At 44.2% G+C, this 19044-nt stretch overlaps 1 protein-coding gene across 1 annotated transcript in view; it reads right to left on the bottom strand.

The window, feature by feature from the left end:
- The window catches only part of SLC7A14 (solute carrier family 7 member 14), a 110341-nt gene that overhangs the window by 46317 nt on the left and 44980 nt on the right, over nucleotides 1–19044 (bottom strand). Inside the window, exon 2 of the mRNA XM_043594923.1 lies at nucleotides 6612–7068. Within this exon, the coding sequence (XP_043450858.1) occupies nucleotides 6612–6915 (304 nt within the window). The 5' untranslated portion in view covers nucleotides 6916–7068. The remainder of the gene's footprint in view (nucleotides 1–6611; nucleotides 7069–19044) is intronic.

Genomic DNA, 19044 nt, shown 5'->3' with positions numbered 1-19044 from the left:
TACTTCCCAGCCTTCCTTGTGGCCAAGTGTACAAGTTTCAGCCAATTGTAAGTTATAGAGAAGGATTTCTGAAGAAGTTTCTTTTTTTTTTTTTCAATATTTATTTATTTTTGGGACAGAGAGAGACAGAGCATGAACGGGGGAGGGGCAGAGAGAGAGGGAGACACAGAATCGGAAACAGGCTCCAGGCTTTGAGCCATCAGCCCAGAGCCTGACGCGGGGCTCGAACCCACGGACCGCGAGATCGTGACCTGGCTGAAGTCGGACGCTTAACCGACTGCGCCACCCAGGCGCCCCTGAAGAAGTTTCTTAAAAGGGGACTGAGGGGCACCTGGGTGGCTCAGTTGGTTAAGCGTCCGGCTTCAGCTCAGGTCGTGATCCCACGGTTAGAGGGTTTGAGCCCTGCATTGGGCTCTGTGCTGACAGCTCGCAGCCTGGATCCCGCTTCGGATTCTGTGTCTCCCTCTCTCTTAGCCCCTCCCCTGCTTACACACACACACTCTCTCTCAAAAATAAACCAACATTAAAAAAACTTAAAAAAGGAGGGGGACAGAAATGTGGGAAATGACTTGCTTCAACTGTCTGTTCTCCTTCCTGACTTCTGGAGCTCAAATGTACCAACTGGAGCTCCAGCAGCCATCTTGGGGCTTGAAGTCATCTTGAGGATGGAAGGCAAACATCCTCATCGTTAGAACCAAAGATGAAGGGGCCTGAGTCCCCATGACTGCAGAGCCACAATACCAGCCTCCCTCCGGATTCTTTCTACACAGGAAAGAAGTGAAATTGTCTCTCATTTTTAGTTTTGTTTTGTATGTGATGGAATCTGACCCTAATCCGCTACCACAGTAGCCGATTAGCAGCAAGGTGATTAAGATTTGGCCCTGGAGTCAGGGTGCTTTCACTCTATTCCTTGCTCTGTCACCTCTTAATCAGGTGCCTTAAGCAAGTTACCAAACTTTTCACAAGGCTCTGTTTTCTCCATCTGTAGTATGAGGATAATGACACCACTTATCACGTAGAGTTGATGTGAAGGTTAAGTAAAATAATGTGTTAAGCACTTAGAACTCTTTTAGTATATAGTAAGTGCTCAATAAATAGTAGCTACTGCTGCTGCTATTATTTCTTTTCTTTTTTTAAAATACTTTTTTATGTTTATTTATTTTTGAGAGAGAGAGACAGGGGACCATGAGCAGAGGAGGAGCAAAGAGAGAGGGAGACAGAATCCGAAGCAGGCTCCAGGCTCTGAGCTGTCTGCACAGAGCCTGATGAGGGGCTCAAACTCATGAACCGTGAGATCATGACCTGATCTGAAGCCGGGTGCTTAACCGACCGAGCCATCCAGGTGCCCCTGCTGCTTTATTTCTATTATTACTACTATCATTGCCATAGTTACCTATCAGATTAGGTGTTCATCTGTGTCAATAAACAATGGGTCCTTTAGAGTAGAAACAATCTCTTATTTGTTTTTGGTACTGCCCCAGAACTGGTAGATGGTGGGTATACAATACATCTGTACTGAACCACGTCTTATTAGATTTTTGTCAACTATTTCTTAGGAGTAGATGATAGAAATTACTGGTTTCATGCATCAGACTGGGGACTGATGTGATGTATGCACACTGTCACTTAATCCCTACCAAAACCATTTGAGCTACAGGCCTTAAGCGTTACTGTAGGGTCCACATGAGCTTAGGAGTCATTCAGACCTACATTCTATTTAAGGTTCAATTTTAATAATATTAAGAGAGAACTGGAAATAAACTTAGGAAAAAAAGCCAAAGCAGGCATCCTCACTCAAGTTCATAGGAGGCTCTTAGAACTTTGAATGGCCCAGTGTCACTGGCATGGTGGCTTTGCTTTGTGTTTCCTCCTAAGTCAACTGAATTAGAGAACCTCTGTAAGCCATCCAAGCCATCCTGCTTCTGTCCCTCAGTGTCTCAATAACGTTATAGGTGGGAATCATAAAGGAACACGATTTCTCCTATCTGGTTGATTCGATCTGGTGTATTCAAAGGGTGTTTTAGGTCTGGTATGGGCATGGGGCCTGCTGAACTATTAAAGGGTAGATAATACTCTATGGACAAAGGGTAAAGGTTACAGCACAAGCTGCTTCCTCTGATAACTTTCTATCCACCTGTGATAGGGCTGTGGGTGGTTACGGTGTTGGGGCATTACTGGCAGGAGCACCTGGGGAGGTTATTGTAACTTTGTGTCTTGTCAAATTGTAGAGGAAGTGGCTTTCTCTCTTAGTCAGATTTGTTTCAGGTTATAGGCTGGTTTGCATGGCATGGGTGATGATGCCATAGGGCCATGAAAATCACTTAAGAATCTGCTATCTGCTGGCCAAATAACTTGTATCTGTTTTTTTAAATTTTCTTAATGTTTACTTATTTTTGAGAGCGTGCACATGAGAGAGAGAGAGAGAGGAAGGAACAGAGGAGGGGAAACACAGAATCCGAAGCAGGCTCCAGGCTCTGAGCTGTCAGCACGGAGCCCGACACAGGGCTCGAACTCATGAACCGCGAGTTCATGTCTTAAGCTGAAGCCACCCAGGCGCCCCAGCTTATATCTTAACATCTATATTCTATTTTCGTAGGTCACAGCTGCAGCAGAAGTTAAGTTTTGGTCCCTATGACAGAGTAATTCTTAACTCTGGCTCCACATTCGAATCCTCTGAGGCTTGTAAAAAAAAAATACGATTCCCCAGGTTCTGCCCCAGTCCAACTGAATGAGAATCCCTGGGGGTGGAACCTAGGCATTTTTTAAAAAGAAATCAACAAATTAAAAGTAAACTAAAAGATGAGCCATAAACTGGGAGAAAATATTCACAAAATCACATATCTGATAAAGGACTTGTATCTAGAATATATTAGAAAAATTTAAATGTTAGTAATAAGAAAATGAAGAACCCAATTAAAGAATGGGCAAGTGATTTGATCACTTCACCAGAGAAGATAGATGGCAAACAAGCACATACAAACATGTTTGAAATATTAGCAGTTAGGGAAATGCAAATGAAAACCACATTGAAATACCCTCCTTCACCTTTTAAAACGGCAAACAAACAAAGCAGCAACACAAAGCAACACCTGAGGGCTGGCCAGGAACGGAGCAACTGGAAATCAAAGGCATGGCTGGTGGGAATGAAAAAGAATACAATCACTTTGGAAAAGAGTTTAGCGGTTTATTTTGAAGTTAAACCTACACCTAACACACAATCCAGCACTTCCATCCCTAGGTGTTTACTCAAGAGAACTGACAACCTGTGTTCACACGAAAACCTGTACACAAATGTTTATAATGGCTTTGTTTATAACGGCCCCAGACCGGAAACCACCAAATTCCACGTTCAACTAGTAAATGGATAAATAAACTGTAGTATGTCCATACAATGGGATACTACTCAAAAATAAAATGGAACGACCCACTGATACATACAATATGAATAAGCCTTCAATGTATCATACTAAGGGACAGAAAACAAACTCAAAATGTTACATACTGAGTGTTTCCGTTTATATGACATCTTGGAAAAGGCAAAAGCATAGGGACAGAAAACAGATTAATGGTTGCCAGGGGTTGGGGGTGGAGGTGAGGAGCGTTGCAAAGAGGTAACATGAAGGAATTATTTGGGGATGATGGGATGCTTCTGTATCTTGATTATATGGAGGTTACACAATGATATGCGTTGGTCAAACTCACAGAGTTGTATATTTAACAGGGTAGATTTTACTGCATGTAATTATAACCTTTCTCTGCCAAACCACGATTTGAAAAAATAAGCTCCCCAGGTGATTTAAATTCATAGTCCGTGCTGAAAACTATTGCCGGTATAACAAATTTGAACCTAGGTTCTTTTATTGAAATTTCAGCTTTCTCGTATGTGAAAGTAATAAAACCCACCTTGAAGGGGTATGCTGCCTCTTAAATGTGTTAATGTATGGCAAACTCTGAACACAGGGCTTGGCACACGATGATAAGAACGACGTGTGGAGGGCCGTGTACCAGGCCCTGTGGCTGGCGCTCACTGGCGTCACGAATCGTCACAGGAACTCTGCGAAGGCGGTGACATGATGGCCGTTTTCAAAGCGGAGAAACTGAGGCTCAGAGAAGTGATGGAACTTGCTCAAGGTCTCACGGCCAGTTAGCGGCGGAGCCAGGTCTAATTTTAACATCACTGATCGCTGTACCACTTCCAAAATCTCAGCTTCGAACATCCCGCTCTTTGGCTACACGTCTATCCTTCTCGCGCACTTTCTCAGTGTTTGCAATGGTGTCCTCAGAGTTGAGCCAGGTTTTGGTTAAGGTCAGAGGGAGGAAGGATCAGGTGTTAAAAAGTCTGAAGGCAGAGGGGAGCTTGATTATCGTGAGGCAGAAAGTGGTGGCAAGTTTGGTCAAGGGAGACGCGACACCAGGATGACGACACAGGAGTGGAAAGAAGGCAGCAGGGGGGGACTTCCTTTAGTGACAAAGGATCACAGAATGAGACGCCTGGTTGAAGACTTCTGTTATAAAAATGCTAATTTTGGCACAAGTTATTTGGGCCCAGGCTCTAGCTGGGGCCTGTAGGAGAATTCTGGCTGGCGTCAGTCACAGAGTGTAGAGAAGTGTTGTGGATGCAGCCACATGTGGAGGGGGGGGGGGGTGTCTCTCCTTGGGGGAGAGACAGAGTTTTCTTTTGGTGCCTGGTGCAGTGGTGAAGGTACCAGTTACTGGGCAGTTCCAGGGCTTTCAGTGGACCGGGCCGGTGGTGAAACAACCAACCAAAACAAACAAACTCTACCTGGAGCCTTTGCCAATTTTTGTGGTGTAAATACTCCTGCTGTAGCCAATTCCAAGTTAACAACATAACCTTGCGGAGATGCAAAGGTGGGGAGAGGTGTGCACAATGAGGGATCTTGGCAGCCGGGGCAAGCTAGCTCCAGCACAGTGCTGGCCGGGTCTCCTCCGCAGGAGCAGCAGAAAAGTCTGGGTTATATAGCATCATGGGCACCTTGGCAGGGGGGCAGTTTCCCAGAATGCAACTGAACCTTGTGCTGGTTTCTAAATGTAATGTAGCACTGTGAAGGATAAGATGTGGGTGATTTGCTTGCAGGAATCATTGTGGTTTGGGGATGGGGTCATAAAAGGACGGGTCAAGAGGAGAAAGGGCAGTATGCATTAACTAGGCGGGACTCTTAGCCACCTGCCCTGTGCCTTCGATGGGAGCCCTGTTTATATGTCTGCCTTTTATCCCACTATCACTATTTTGGTCTGTATGCAAACACTTCTAGGTCTCTAGATTTATGGTGAATAGGAATCTGGCAACTTCCTCCAAATAATTTCTTTGCCAAGTAAGTTTGAAAATGAACACAATGAGGTTAATAGCATTTGAGGTATCCACAAAATTCATCCGTGGGAATGATTTATTTTCATCTCTGAGAAAAAAAGTTCTCTTTTCTGAAGGAAATTATTAGGCTATTCATGCATATTAGAGAATAACTTCAGGAAAAGGGATAGTTGTAACACCAACAGGAAAGTAAGCCATGATGGGAGATAAATAAAATCAGTCTGGAAACATTTCTGCCATTAAGTTAAAAAAGATGTCAAATATAAACTAGCGCACTTTCTGGTTGTGTGTTCCTGGTCCACGCACACCCCGTGGATGGGGGCTGTTCAGTCTGGATATACAATATGAATGTAGAACTTTTCCTGTGATGATGTGCATTTGTACACAGAAATCCTGATATACCCCAGCATTCTTGCTTCTGAAGCTTTGGAAGAGACCATGCATTCCCTGCCAGGATGTGAGTTGAGCCACCTGATTCACCACCAAAACCCCAGCAAAGCCTCGGGCTTGCACAATATTATGATCAGGAAGCAGGAAGCGTTGTTTCCTTCTTTTTCAAGTTACCTGTTTACCCATTCCTGGCAAGATACTGTGGACCATAGCTCAAGAGACAAGGAGGGAAGAGGGAAAGGAAAATAGAAGAGCCATTTCACAAATTATCAATACGTAAGTGGTGGCACCTTATTTAAAAAAAAAAATGAGTTCTATGATTCTTTCTCAAGGAAAGAGATAATGCTCGTTGAACCACCTCTGTAGAATACAATCTGTTGAAGTGCTTGTGGCAGATGGTGCGTTGTGATTCTCACGATGGCTTTACATTTCCTAGCTTGCTTTCCTCCTGCTTGGGTGTCACAATGCCAGTTTTTGGCTCATCAAGTCCCAATCACATCAGATTTAGTGACTTGTCATTTTGCTACTCTGCCTATCCTTTAGGTATTATTTATAATCCTAGCTATATCCACATCTCCACCAAGGGATTGACCTATCCTCCATTGAAAGGGAGAGTTATAATAAAAACGGAGCCATTAGGACATGACAGGGAAAGAGAAATTGGGAGGAAGCTGGGCACCAGAATAATTAGTTGTATAGAAAAACCAGAGAAAAAGGAAGCTATATAATTGAGCCTTGAACTCCCTGGCAGTCAAGGCAAAAAAGGAGCCCGATGACCTCTTTGGTGACACTTCTTACATCTCACCATTCAATATTCTAGAAGAGCGGGATGAGCGGTAACAGACTGGCAAGTGCACTTTCCATGGGCCTTTCACTGTACTGAGGCACTTACCTGATAATATGGACGCAACAGCTGCAATGATGAAGGACACAATGACACCAGGTCCTGCCATTTCCTTGGCCACCAGACCAGACACCACGTACATCCCTGTGCCCACGCAGCTGCCAACGCCAAGTGAGATGAGGTCCATGGTGGTGAGCACCTTGGCTAGCTTGGTGCCATGGGTTGTGGTGGCCCCAGTTCCCTCCAGCATCGACTCCACTGGTTTGGTGCGCAGGATCCTGGAGTGCATGGCATACCAGGCCGCCCCCCACTGCACCCGCCGGGGGTCCAGGGAGGCAAGGAAGCCACTCATCCTGTGTGAGAGGGGTTACGGTGAAGGTCACCTGAAGGAAGCGAGCTATGGAAGCCTTAGTGGATGCTTCTGGAACTCATCTAGTGAATGGGGATCTTCTTTTTAGGAAAGGTCCAGAGGGACCCAGAGCAGTCTTCTCCTGGGCATGAATGCCTGCAGGAAAAACACAAGAAAGAAGAAGATGAGACCAGGCAGGAACAAATTTTCACTTGGAGGTCAGTATACTGAACTGGTCGAACTGGTCTACCTTGTGTTCTCATAATGCAGAAGGGGTGCATTTCCCCCTTTGTGTCTCCTCCAGTCCTAAACAACAATCTGTTATTTGCACTGTGTCCCCAAGTCATTCTGAAGAAGATGGTCTGAGTCAGGGCTCTGCTACTTATTGCTGTAGGACCTTGGATAAGTTATCTCATTTCTCTGTGCTTCAGTTTCAACTGTATCATGGGGATAATAGAGCCTCCTGCCTAGTGTTGATGTGAAGATTAGATTAGCATCTAAACAGAGCATAAGATAATACCTGCCACATGGAAAATGCCCACTTGTCCAAATTCTTAAGTGCTTCCTACCTGACTCTGCCAAGGCCTGGTCTGTGATTTGGGGGCATATTCTTTGGGGACACGATATCCTCTTTTTTTAAAATATAAGGATGTAAAATTAGATTTTTGACTCTTAAGAGAGACAGTCCCACCCATGGAGTTCTTTTGGAACTTTGTTCTCAAATGAAATGAGAAGGTTTTGAACAATTTTTTTGCTCTCAGAGATGGAGAAAGGGGGAGGTGTTCCTTGCATTTGGTGGGTGAGCCCCAGAGATGCTAACTGGGTGGGATGGTGTCATCCAATTTTCAGTGATCTCACAGACATTCCTGTAGGTGAAAATTCTGGTTATGATGATCTAAACCTAAAACCTAGTTTTTTTTTTTTTTTTTTTTTATGAAATTTATTGACAAATTGGTTTCCATACAACACCCAGTGCTCATCCCAAAAGGTGCCCTCCTCAATACCCATCACCCACCCTCTCCTCCCTCCCACCCCCCATCAACCCTCAGTTTGTTCTCAGTTTTTAAGTCTCTTATGCTTTGGCTCTCTCCCATTCTAACCTCTTTTTTTTTTTTTAAAACCTAGTTTTAAAAAATGTTTTATTTATTTTTTGAGAGTGAAAGCGGGGACCGATGATTGAAGCAGACTCTGCACTGACCTCAGCGTGAGCGCGATATGGGGCCAGAACTCAAGAAGCGGGCGATGGTGACCTGAGCTGAAGTCAGACGCTCAACTGACTGAGGCATCCAGGTGCCCCAAACTTAATTCTCTTTTATATATATAAACATATGGGGGTTTTCAGGGATGGTTTTAAAATACTAGTACGTTGACTTTTCCAGGAATGCAACTATAGAGTAAATTGAAGGATGATTGTAAATTCTTTAGTTTGGAACCAAAAAGGAGTTCTTCACTGCTTCTGAAACTCAAGGCCACCTTCCAGCACCACCCATGGTACTGCATCTCACATGCACACCTACCATTTGGAATTGGCACACGCACAGGGATTCTTAATATAGTGAGAGCATCTGACAGCCCCATGTGTGCTTGCTGGAGTGTTTACATACTGAAATATGTTACATATAGGCAGGTTTTTCATGCATTTTGCTTCAGGATATTAAAGAGAGGTATAATAAATCTTCAATACAGAAAAGAGGCGCTGGGCCTGATAGAACCGGGAACTACTATATTAGACCGTTTCCAAAGTTTTGACAAAGTGGAGAATATCAAGATGATAAGAAACTACGAAGCCAAGAGCTTTTTACAATTCTATGAAGAAATTCTAGAGTACATCTGAACATTGCTTCCAAGAACTGTGCTGACAAGCCTAGGACATTTACATTTACGAGAAGTACCAGCCCATGTAATCTACCAATATGATTAATTAATACTGCTTAGCACTTAATGTAACACTCGTCTGCTTCTAAAGGCTTTGCAAACGCAACCTTAATTAGAAGAATCGGGGGAAATGTGGCAGTTTGGTTCACAGGGGTTGGGTGATGATAGATCTAATGGTTTAATTTCCTCCTAGATTTGACAATGTTGCTTCATGCTGTGTTTTAATTCTTGACCATAGCTTAAATATCACTATAGTTGGAGAGTGCCATTGTATATGGCAGAGTCATTTCAGAGCCTGAAGTGTCAGCGGTTTTGTTTTGTTTTTTTTTAAAGATTTCCAGATTCGTGAGAAAACATGTCACATATATCCCAGCAAGACTGCAAGGACAATTGCTTCACTTGAGCTCTTGTGGGAACTTAATGTACATATCTATTTAATTTCAACTCAGCATGTACCAAGCATCTGTTATGTGCCGTGCATGGTCTTAGGCTTGGGGATGCAAAGACATGGTTCCTGCTCCCATGGACCTTTAAGTCTAGCATGGGAGAAGGTGAACACCCAAATCACAATGCAAGGAATAAGGTTTGTTTTTGCTTCTTATCTGAAAAGCCTATCTTTTATTATTTTTCTTACTTTCTATTGCAGAAAAATTGGACAACATAAACAATAATGTTCAGTGAAGAAAGAATATAATACAACATAGAGGATGACAAATAAAACCAGGTCATTCCAGGGAGGGAAGAGGAGTAGATATGCTGTGTGCTGAATTGTGTTCCCCCATTCTGTGTCTCAGAATGTGCCCTTATTTGGAAATAGTTGTTATAGATGTGGTCAGTTAAGATGAGGTCGTCTGGAATAGGGTGGGCACTTAATCTACTATGACTGGTGTCCTTGTAGGAAGAGGAAATTTGGACACAGAGAGAATGAGGTGTGAAGATGAAAGCAGAGGTCAGAGCGATGCATCTAAAAAAAGCGAAGGAACACCAAGGATTTGCTGGCAAACCACAAGAAGCCGGGAGAAAGCCATGGAATGTGCATCTTCCTCAAGGAAGGAACCAACCTTGCTGCACCTTTATCGCAGACTTCCAGCCTCCAAAACTGGGAGTCAATATGTTTCTCTATTTAAGACACCTAGTTTGGGGGTGCCTGGGTGGCTCAGTTGGTTAAGCGTCCCACTGTGGCTCAGGTCATGATCTTGTGATTTGTGAGTTCGAGCCCCGTGTTGGGCTCTGTGGTGACAGTGTGAAGCCTGGAGCCTGCATCAGATTCCGTTTCTCTCTTTCTCTCTCTCTCTTTCTGCCCCTCCCCTGCTCATGTTCCGTCTGTCTGTCTCTCTCTCTCTCTCTCAAAAATAAATAAACAATAGACACCTCATTTGTGGTGCTTTGTTATATAGCAGCTCAGCAAACTAACATGGGTCATGAAGGATATGAAACGGGCTGCCGAAGGGGTGACAGAGGGTCTGTGCAGCCATGACATTGGTTCCTGGTTCCTGAGTGACGATGGGGAACCAGTCGGGCCAGGTGTCAGCGCTCCCAGGGGGAGAGCAGTTGTGGCTCATTCCTGGGACTAAGTCTGGGACAGGGTGGGGAGGATTCCAGTGCCCTGTTAGACCGTGTGCCAGCTAATTTAATCATCACAACAAATCCGCCTTTGGAGAGGAGGTCGGGAGAGGTCCAGTAACTTCTCCAGGGTGGAGGAGCCCATGGCACCGCACTTGGTCCTGCGGTGCTTGCTTGCAGAGTTCACGTCCTTACTCCCCATCCTCCTGCCTGAGGTGGGCAGGACCAGCCTGCACAGGGCTTGCAAACCAAAAGAGGGCTGGGGTTTGCGGTAAGCACAGTGAGAAGTCACCAGAGGGTTTTATTCAGGTGAGTGATATGATAATATTTATGTTTTTATTTTTTTTAATGGTTTATTTATTTTCGAGAGAGAGACAGCATGCGAGCAGGGGAGGGGGCAGAGAGAGAGGGGGACACAGACTCCAAAGCAAGCTCCAGGCTGTGAGCTGTCAGCACAGAGCCCCACGTGGGGCTCGAACTCATGAACTGCCAGATTGTGACCTGAGCTGAAGTTGGACGCTTAACCGACTGAGCCACCCAGGAACCCCTATACTTATGTTTTTAAAAGCTCATTATAGCTGCTGTGCAGTTAACTGAACAATCACATCCTGATGATAAGCTAGCTCCAGGATGGAGTAAAAAGGTGCGGGAGGTGTGGCCCTGCTGCTGAGGAGACAGACAAGCAAACAGAGAACCATCACCAGTGCAGTTCCACAGCAGCCTGTGTCAGGACCTGTGCACGAGGACAGGGGACACGGAGGTGTGGTGACAAACTGTCAGGAAGGCCAGGGAGAGCCTCCTAGGTCACTCGTGTTAGAAATGAGGAGAGTGGCCCCATGGCAGGGAAGGCCAGTGGTAAATGCAGGTGGCCTTAATGTCGGCTTTTTGAGGGAGGGTAAAAGGGTTTTCTGATCTCCTGATCCCTTTGCAGTGGTTCTCCATCTTGGCTGCGTGCTGGAATTGTCCAGGGTTCTTCCAGAAACACTGCTGCCTGGCTTCCACCCCAGAAATTCCAGTTTAATCGGTCTGAGGTGTGGCCTAGGTATAGGGATTCTTTAAGGCTCCCCAGGTCGTCCTAGCAAGGCACAGTCGGGTCCACTGCCCTATGGCACCAGGGAAGACTAAAGCTTTAGGTGTGGAAAACCAGATAGTTCCTGTGATGATTAAGTTTGTGTCAGCTTGACTGGGCAAAGGGATGCCCAGATAGCTGGTGAAACATGATTTCTGGCTGTGTCCGTGAGGGTGTTCCTGGAAGAGATTAGCATTTGAATCTGTAGACTGAGTGAAGAAGATCCTCTCCCCTGGTGTGGGTGGGCATCTTCTGATCCGTTGAGGGCCGGAATAGAACAGAGAGGCCGAGGAAGGGCAAATTCACAGTCTTTGCTGGAACTGACCTCCATCTTCTGTTCTTGGACATTGGTGCTCCTGGTTCTTGAGCTTCTGGATGCAGACTGGGCTCTCTGCCACTGGCCCCTCCACCTTGATTCTCAGGCCTTCAGACTCAGACTGAATCATACCACCGGCCGTTCTGGGTCTCCAGCTTGAAGATAGCAGGTTCTGGGTCTTCTTGGCCTCCGTAACATGGGACCCAATTCCCATCATAAATCCCCTCGTATGTATCTGTATATGCCCTCTTGGTTCTGTTTCTCTGGAGGACCATGAAATACATTGTCATTTCCCACATGGGGCCACAAGTCTGACAGGTACTTTCTATTTCTCTTTTTGGGCAGGAAGCTGGGCTTTTTGGCATCCGTCTTCTGCAAGCAGTGACTACGGATGCTGTGCGGTCTAGAGACACCCTCTGGGACACTAGTTCTGATCAGCCTTCCTCAGAAGCTGTCACAAGGACACAGAGAAATAACCAGGCTTGTTAGGGAGGCGAGGGCTTTTATTTGATAGATAATTAGAAGCGTGGTGAAAACATAGAGAACCAACTGGAACAAAGGTTGAGGGTGGTGAGCATTCCTTCCTGGCTCTATTCCCTCTGCGTAATTCCTCTGAGTGTTTGCTTTGTTGATGCAAACAGGAACTTGGGGGCATTTTCTTTCTTGGTTGGAAATTTACTGGAGAGAACAAAATGTACGAGAAAACATGCTTCGAAGTGACTATTGACAATATCCATATTCATTACCCTTAGATTATGTTAATCAAAGATAGTTTTGGAAGCTCATTGCTGTTGTCTTTCCAAGATGAGCAATAAATGTGTGTTGTGCTTTCTCTAGCACTTTAATTCAAGTTTCTCAAAATACTGCACAGCTATAACTAAGCAAGGCTTACAGGGCCTCTGGGAGGAGAGAGTCCTCATTGTGGTGTTTGCCAGGGTGGTTGAGGGTTCAGTGGACTCCAAGAATAATGATGGTAAAAGCAGGTTTGTGTCAGGATGAAAACAATCGTGGCTCAGAAGTTCACTGAAGAGGTAGGATTATCGAATTAGGTTGGAGCTTGCCTTCGGAGGTGAGGAGAGGAAGGAAATGAAGACAAACAAAACAGCAAACGGCCAAAAATCATTCTAGCTTGATTTTGCGAAAACACCGAGGGATTACAACAATCCCTCCCTCGCGTCCCCTAGAAAGAGTTGTCCAGCCTTTGCCCGAACATCTGGAGCAGTGGGAAACATGGGCTGATCGAAGCAGCCCCTTCATGGAGTTGGACAGTTGTGACTGCTACAGAATTCTTCTAATCAATGTCCCCTGGCAAAATGAGGTTTCGGTTAGAGTAAAAGGTGCCTGGTTTGATGAACCCTACCTGGTGACTTCAGGATCTCGAGGAGCCTTCTGAGGCCCTCCCCTGTCCCATATCGTGGGGTCCTGCACTACCCCTCCTCCTCACCAGTCTGCTGTTTCTCCTCCTCTGGGCTGAGCTTCTGGTGCCTGGTTAAGAACATAATTCAGGGGGCACCCGGGTGGCTCAGTAGGTTGAGCATCTGACTTTTGATTTTGGCTTAGGTCATGATCTCAGGGTTATGGGATTGAGCCCTGCATGGGGCTTTGAGCTGAGCATGGAGGCTGCTTAAGATTCTTTCACTCTCTCTCTCCCTCTGCTCCTCTCCTCTGCTCACATCCTCTCTCTCTTAAAAATAAAATAAAATAAAATAAAATAAAATAAAATAGAACATAATTCAGTAGTAGAGTTCTCTGGGTTCAAATTCTGGCTCTGCCCTTACTAGCTAAGTGACCTTGAATGAAGCCTTTCTGTGCTTCAGTTTTGCCATCTATAAAATGGGATCATAATGGTACCTAGCTTACAGGGTTGTGGTGAGGGGCAAAGGAGTTAATATGTGTGAAGCTTTTAGCACAGTGCCTGGCACACTGTGGGTGCCATGGGAGCACTAGCTCGCATCACCCTGCTCCCTGACCAGGTCTTTTTGTCCCCTACTGCTGACACCCCCTCTCACTGCCTCCACCTCCCTAGGCAGTTCTCAGAAGACCCTTGGCCTGCTGCCCAGTCCTCACCCAGGGGTTTTCTCTGCTGAAACTTCCTTGGGTATCTTCTGGCTGCACACTGTACCCTGATATTTTTCCTCCAAGGGATTTGTTCTTCTCTTTCTCGTGCTTGCAGAGAATGGCTTCCTCCTTTCTTATGTTTCATTATCGAAATGGGTTTCTTAGCAGATTTGCTTGGGGCTCTGGGTGTTACTCATTCTTTTACGCCCTTGACTTTTCTCCCCAAGATGTACATATGTTGTGAGGGGCCTAGGACATGGTGGGTTCATTTACAGTCATCACCGTATCCCTGAAAACATGCTCCACTTCTGACCTTTATGCCTGTTGCTCACTGCGGCTCGCTCAGCCAGTCTCTGGTGGCGGATTTTCTGCTGAGGTACTTGCTTCTGTTGCTCTTCTATTCTTTCCACGCTTGCCAGATACGGCTCTGTGTTTGCACCCTGACTGTGGATGGGCTTGCCTGCCAGTCACTGTAACTTGATTCTGGGTGGCAAGATACAGATGTGTCTGAGTCCCAGGGTCTGCCCCATTCTAAAAGAACATCCTAGTGAATGGAATTGAGATCTGTGTCCTGGTAATTTTCTCCTGTTATCCCCAGTTTTGCTCCCTGTATCTATGCAGATTAGGGTTAATCTCCTTACAGGAACAGGCTTCATGTTTTTGAAGGCAACTAACATAACTCTTGGAGTTTTATCTTCCCCAGACTGAACATCCTCAATTTCTTCAGTGAGCAGTACTGTCTCACATAGTACAGCTTCTAGATCAATCACATTTTGATTTATACTTCTTGGGCAGGCTGCAGTTTATCATTGTTGACATTTTGGGACCATGACAAGGCAGTAAGGAAGATGTTTTTGATCAGTCTAGCTCTGCATGTGTGTGTGTGTGTGTGTGTGTGTGTGTATGCACATGGGTGTCCTAAATCATGCAATACTGGTGCCTGACAAATTGACTCAGAGGTACCCTTGAGTTCAAAACTAGGATTCCTGACTTTGAGACTGCTAATTTTCCCAGTTATATATTTTCTAAATGTTTGATTGATGGAACCCACTTTAAGTATTTTTGATCACTTCCCATATTACCTAACAACGTGCTACCCCATTTACATTACATGCAGAAACTCAGGCACAGCTGGCTTTGTTTTGCTTGGAATGCTTTTAAAGGAGAGTTTGGATCTCTGACAATTGAGTAGCTAAGCAAAAGAGGTTGTTCCAATTCAGCTTGTTGTTTCTTTTTCTGTTTCTAAAATGTTATTGAGTGCATTAATCAGCTTTTGCTGCAGTAACAAACAATATCAAATTTCAATATGTTACAACAATGACATTTATCTCTTGCTATGACTCTACTCCAGGCTGCGCATTGGCTTCACGTTTTCTCCCCAGGGTGGACTGTGAGTCCCCACATGTCCTCTCATTCTGAGAGTCAGGCTAAGGAACAATCCCTACCTGACATGTGCTGTTCTCTTGTGGCACAGGCCAAGAACAGGCAACTGGTGGAAACATGCAATGCCTCTTCTGCTTCTGGCTGGGACTGGAATTCAACAGGTTTCCATGGATTCAGGTGAAGCAAATGGCCAAGCTCAAAGTTAGAGGGGTGGGATGTATGTTTCTTTCATCGAAGACGGGTAAGTATGCATGAGGTTGCATACTTCTCTTATGAAGGAGGATATGAAAAGCTGTGACAATCACGTAACTTATCTTACGGAACCCCTTCTATGTACTAGGCAAAACAATTGTATTATGATTTTTTTGAGGCTGCTTTTCCAGAATGGGCAGAAGTCTGGGCATCTGATATATAAACTTAAAGAGACTCTGATACTCATTCCTGTACTTGCACGATTAATGCTGTAGAGGTATGAATATTCATTTCCTTTGAATACCAGTATGAATCCAGAATTCATCTGCTTCTGACACCAAGCACAACAAAACAATGAGAAGTCATTCTAACCTTATTTGCTAGAAATAAACAAATACATATATGAGTGCATATACACACATACGTATGTATGTTAAAAAATATATACGTATACGTATATATATATATTTAACCTTATGAGAATATTTGATCTTTGCCTGGTCTGGGACAACATTTCTGTTTAAAAACGTTTCCCATTCTGCTTCCCTATTTGTCAACCCTTCAGGGGTTGAGAATATTATCTGTGTATGTAGTTGGCAGCAACTGTTGTGAAAATAGTCTCGAGGGAATGCCTGGCATCTACTAAGCAGGAGAATTGAGGAGAAGCTTGTTCAGAGATCTGATTATTCAACACTGAGATACCATGTTTCTCCTCCAACAACCCAGTCAGGGAGGATATCACAGCCTGATGTCACCCTTCTATTCTTTCCTATAGGAAAGAGTAGGTCCAGGGTGTCAGGTCTCTGTGCAGTGTCTTATGTTATTCATTGTGCATATGGCAACATGAGCAAGACCAGAGGAAATGAAAAACTCTGCACTAAGATTTTCTTGGGGGAACACTTCTTTCAGAAGGGAAAAATTACACAAGAAAATTAGTTCATTTTCCTATGCCAATAGAAAAGATTTAAGAAATTGCATTAAATTAATCATTGCTAAAAGTATTTAATGAGTTTCTACTATGTGCTGAACTCAACGGTAGCTGTTGTGGCCATAAATTACTACAAGACACAGAATATCAGGAACTGGGGTCCCAGGATCCGTCTTTAAAGTCAGCAGCATGGCGTCTTCTCTCCTCTCTGTCCTCCAGACTCCCTCCCTGTGATAGCATCAGCCCATTGATTTAATCCAGGATTAATATCCTCATCTCAAGACCCTTAATTTAATCACCCACAAGTTTCCCCTTTATCATGTAAAGGAACTTAGTGACAGGTTTTAGAGATTAGGTTGTGGGCATCTTTGGAGGAGTTATTCTTCAGCCTGAATGCCTTTTCATACTCTTTAAGGACATATCTCTTCATAGTCCTACACTCTATGGCAAACTTCCACCTCTCTCTTTTTCTGGAAATACTTGGCTCAGCTTTTCTTCATACCCTGTCTCCAAAATTCGGTCCCTAATTACAACGAAAACTTAACCCAAACTACATTTGCCCATTGTTCTGAAAGAATACCCTTAGCAGAGTAATTCATTCAGCTACTTTCAGATAGATGGAACCCTGGGCCTGAGCACTGGAATGACTTATCCAAGGCCACACTCAAGGTAATGGGATAATATGGGTCTCCTTTCCTCCACCCTGGGGCCCTCCCTACTGCTCCATATTTAAGAAAGTGAATGGAGCTGCCTCGATTTTCTTTGAATGATATCACTCTCATGTCAGGCTTGGGATGATCCCCAAAGGAAAAAAAGGCATTTGTGGTAATGTCCTATGTGGTAATGGTCCTTTAAAATATATTTTTCTTGGTTGTGGGGGAGAGGGAAAAATGGGTGATGGGCATTAAGGAGGGCACTTCTTGGGATGAGCACTGGGCATTGTATGTAAGTGAAGAATCATGGGAATCTCCCCATGAAACCAAGAATGCACGGTATATGCTATATGTTAGCTAACTAAACAATAAATATTAAGAAAATAAAAATAAAAAATTGAAAAAAATAATAAAAAATAATAATAAAATAAAATGGAAAAAAACAGGAATGAATACTAGGGATAAGTAGGGAAAATATATAATTGTAATACATAGTGAGCACTAGTGGTTGTTCATATTATTTCAGCTGACATTATCTAAAATATGAGAACCAGTGCCCTCCCTAAATTATTGTATTGACTGGGTTGATGGGTTTCAATATGTTCTGTAAATGTACTTAACAACCTACAATGAACTTAGATATGGCCAAAAAGAAAAGCTCTTTCTTAGCAGCTAAGGGAATGGACAAAGGTGTTTAATGTATCTCAAAACTCTTCCTGGTGACTTGGCCTCAGTGGGCATTTCGTCATGCCAGTTTGGAGAAGCATGGCTCTTGTAGGAGTCTTCCAAATGCTATTATTCACATGATTAACCAGCTGGCATCCCCAGCGTTACTGAGGAAAATCCTTCAGTAGGTACATCCCTACAGCTACTCTCCCCGGAGAGGCTAAACACAAATCAATAATTGGATAACTGACTTCGTGCCCTTGGGTGTGGAGCTAATATATGAAACAGTTTTGTTTTTCTATTCACTGTGTCTTAACTGATACCCAGGACTCTTTTTTGTACTGTGGATTCAGTTATCCTGGAAGCCATTCACCCGTCTCTTTGAGATTCCTTCCTCTCCCCCAAAGGAAATTTCTACTACTCTCAAGAGTCTGCATATTAAGTCAGGTAATTTCAAGTGAACTCTTCAAGTTTTGATAATGGCCATTTACATGTGATACAGCTATAAACAGACAAGTGGACAGAATCTTCATTTTAATTGATGTAGGTCACTTTACATGCTCTGTGAACTTCTAGCTCTTAACAAAGACTGACTCCTCACACCCAGCTCCACTCTTCTCTTTGTACGGCTCTCAATACACACCATCTGCTTTAATGGGTTCAGAGCACGTAGTAAATGTCGGGCACCATGTGTGCAAGATGCAGGGACAGAAGGAGGAAGAAGATGGCCCCGTTCCTCCAGGAGCTCCCGATTTGGCCAGAAAGATAAGCTTGCCAATGAAGTGACCATCTATCGTAACAGTATGTCTCCCCACTGATTATAGTGATTTTACTTCTTAGCCTTTCTATTTGCTGCTTTTCTGACCTTTCCCCTGCAGCCATCCACCTTTTCATGTTCTTTTGAAACTCAGCTCATACTCCATCTGCCATTAAATGTGTGTTAACCACTTGGGCCTCCCCTTCTCTGATTTCCTACGGACCCCCCAAGTCAGCATGTATTTTTCAATTGCCTTGCACAGATTGTTACACACTTGAGGGCTAGAGTATCCTTAAAACCCTCCATTTTTTTTGGAAAGGAAACGAAATACAAACTCCTTACAATGGTTTACAGAGCCCTATGCTGTCTGGTGTCTCTTTCACCCCTGAATACATCTCCTGCCAGCCTCTTTCTTGGTGCAGCCATGCTGTCCTGCTTTCTGTTTTTGAAACACAGGAAATATGCCTGTTATTTCAAGGGTTGCACTTGTTTCCTCTACCTGGGATCCCTTGCTCCAAGTCTTTGCATGACTCTGTCCTTCTCATGATTGTGGTCTCAGCTGGAATGTCACTCTGCAGGAGAGGCCCTGCCGAATTACTTGAGTTGAAAGTAGCCATATCTTGAGACAAACCATAAGAGACTTATATACAGAGAACAAACTGCTGGAGGGGT

This window comes from Prionailurus bengalensis, chromosome C2 (genome assembly GCF_016509475.1).
Source record: "Prionailurus bengalensis isolate Pbe53 chromosome C2, Fcat_Pben_1.1_paternal_pri, whole genome shotgun sequence".
Lineage (NCBI taxonomy): Eukaryota > Metazoa > Chordata > Mammalia > Carnivora > Felidae > Prionailurus > Prionailurus bengalensis.
This window is presented reverse-complemented; position numbering and strand designations above follow the sequence as displayed.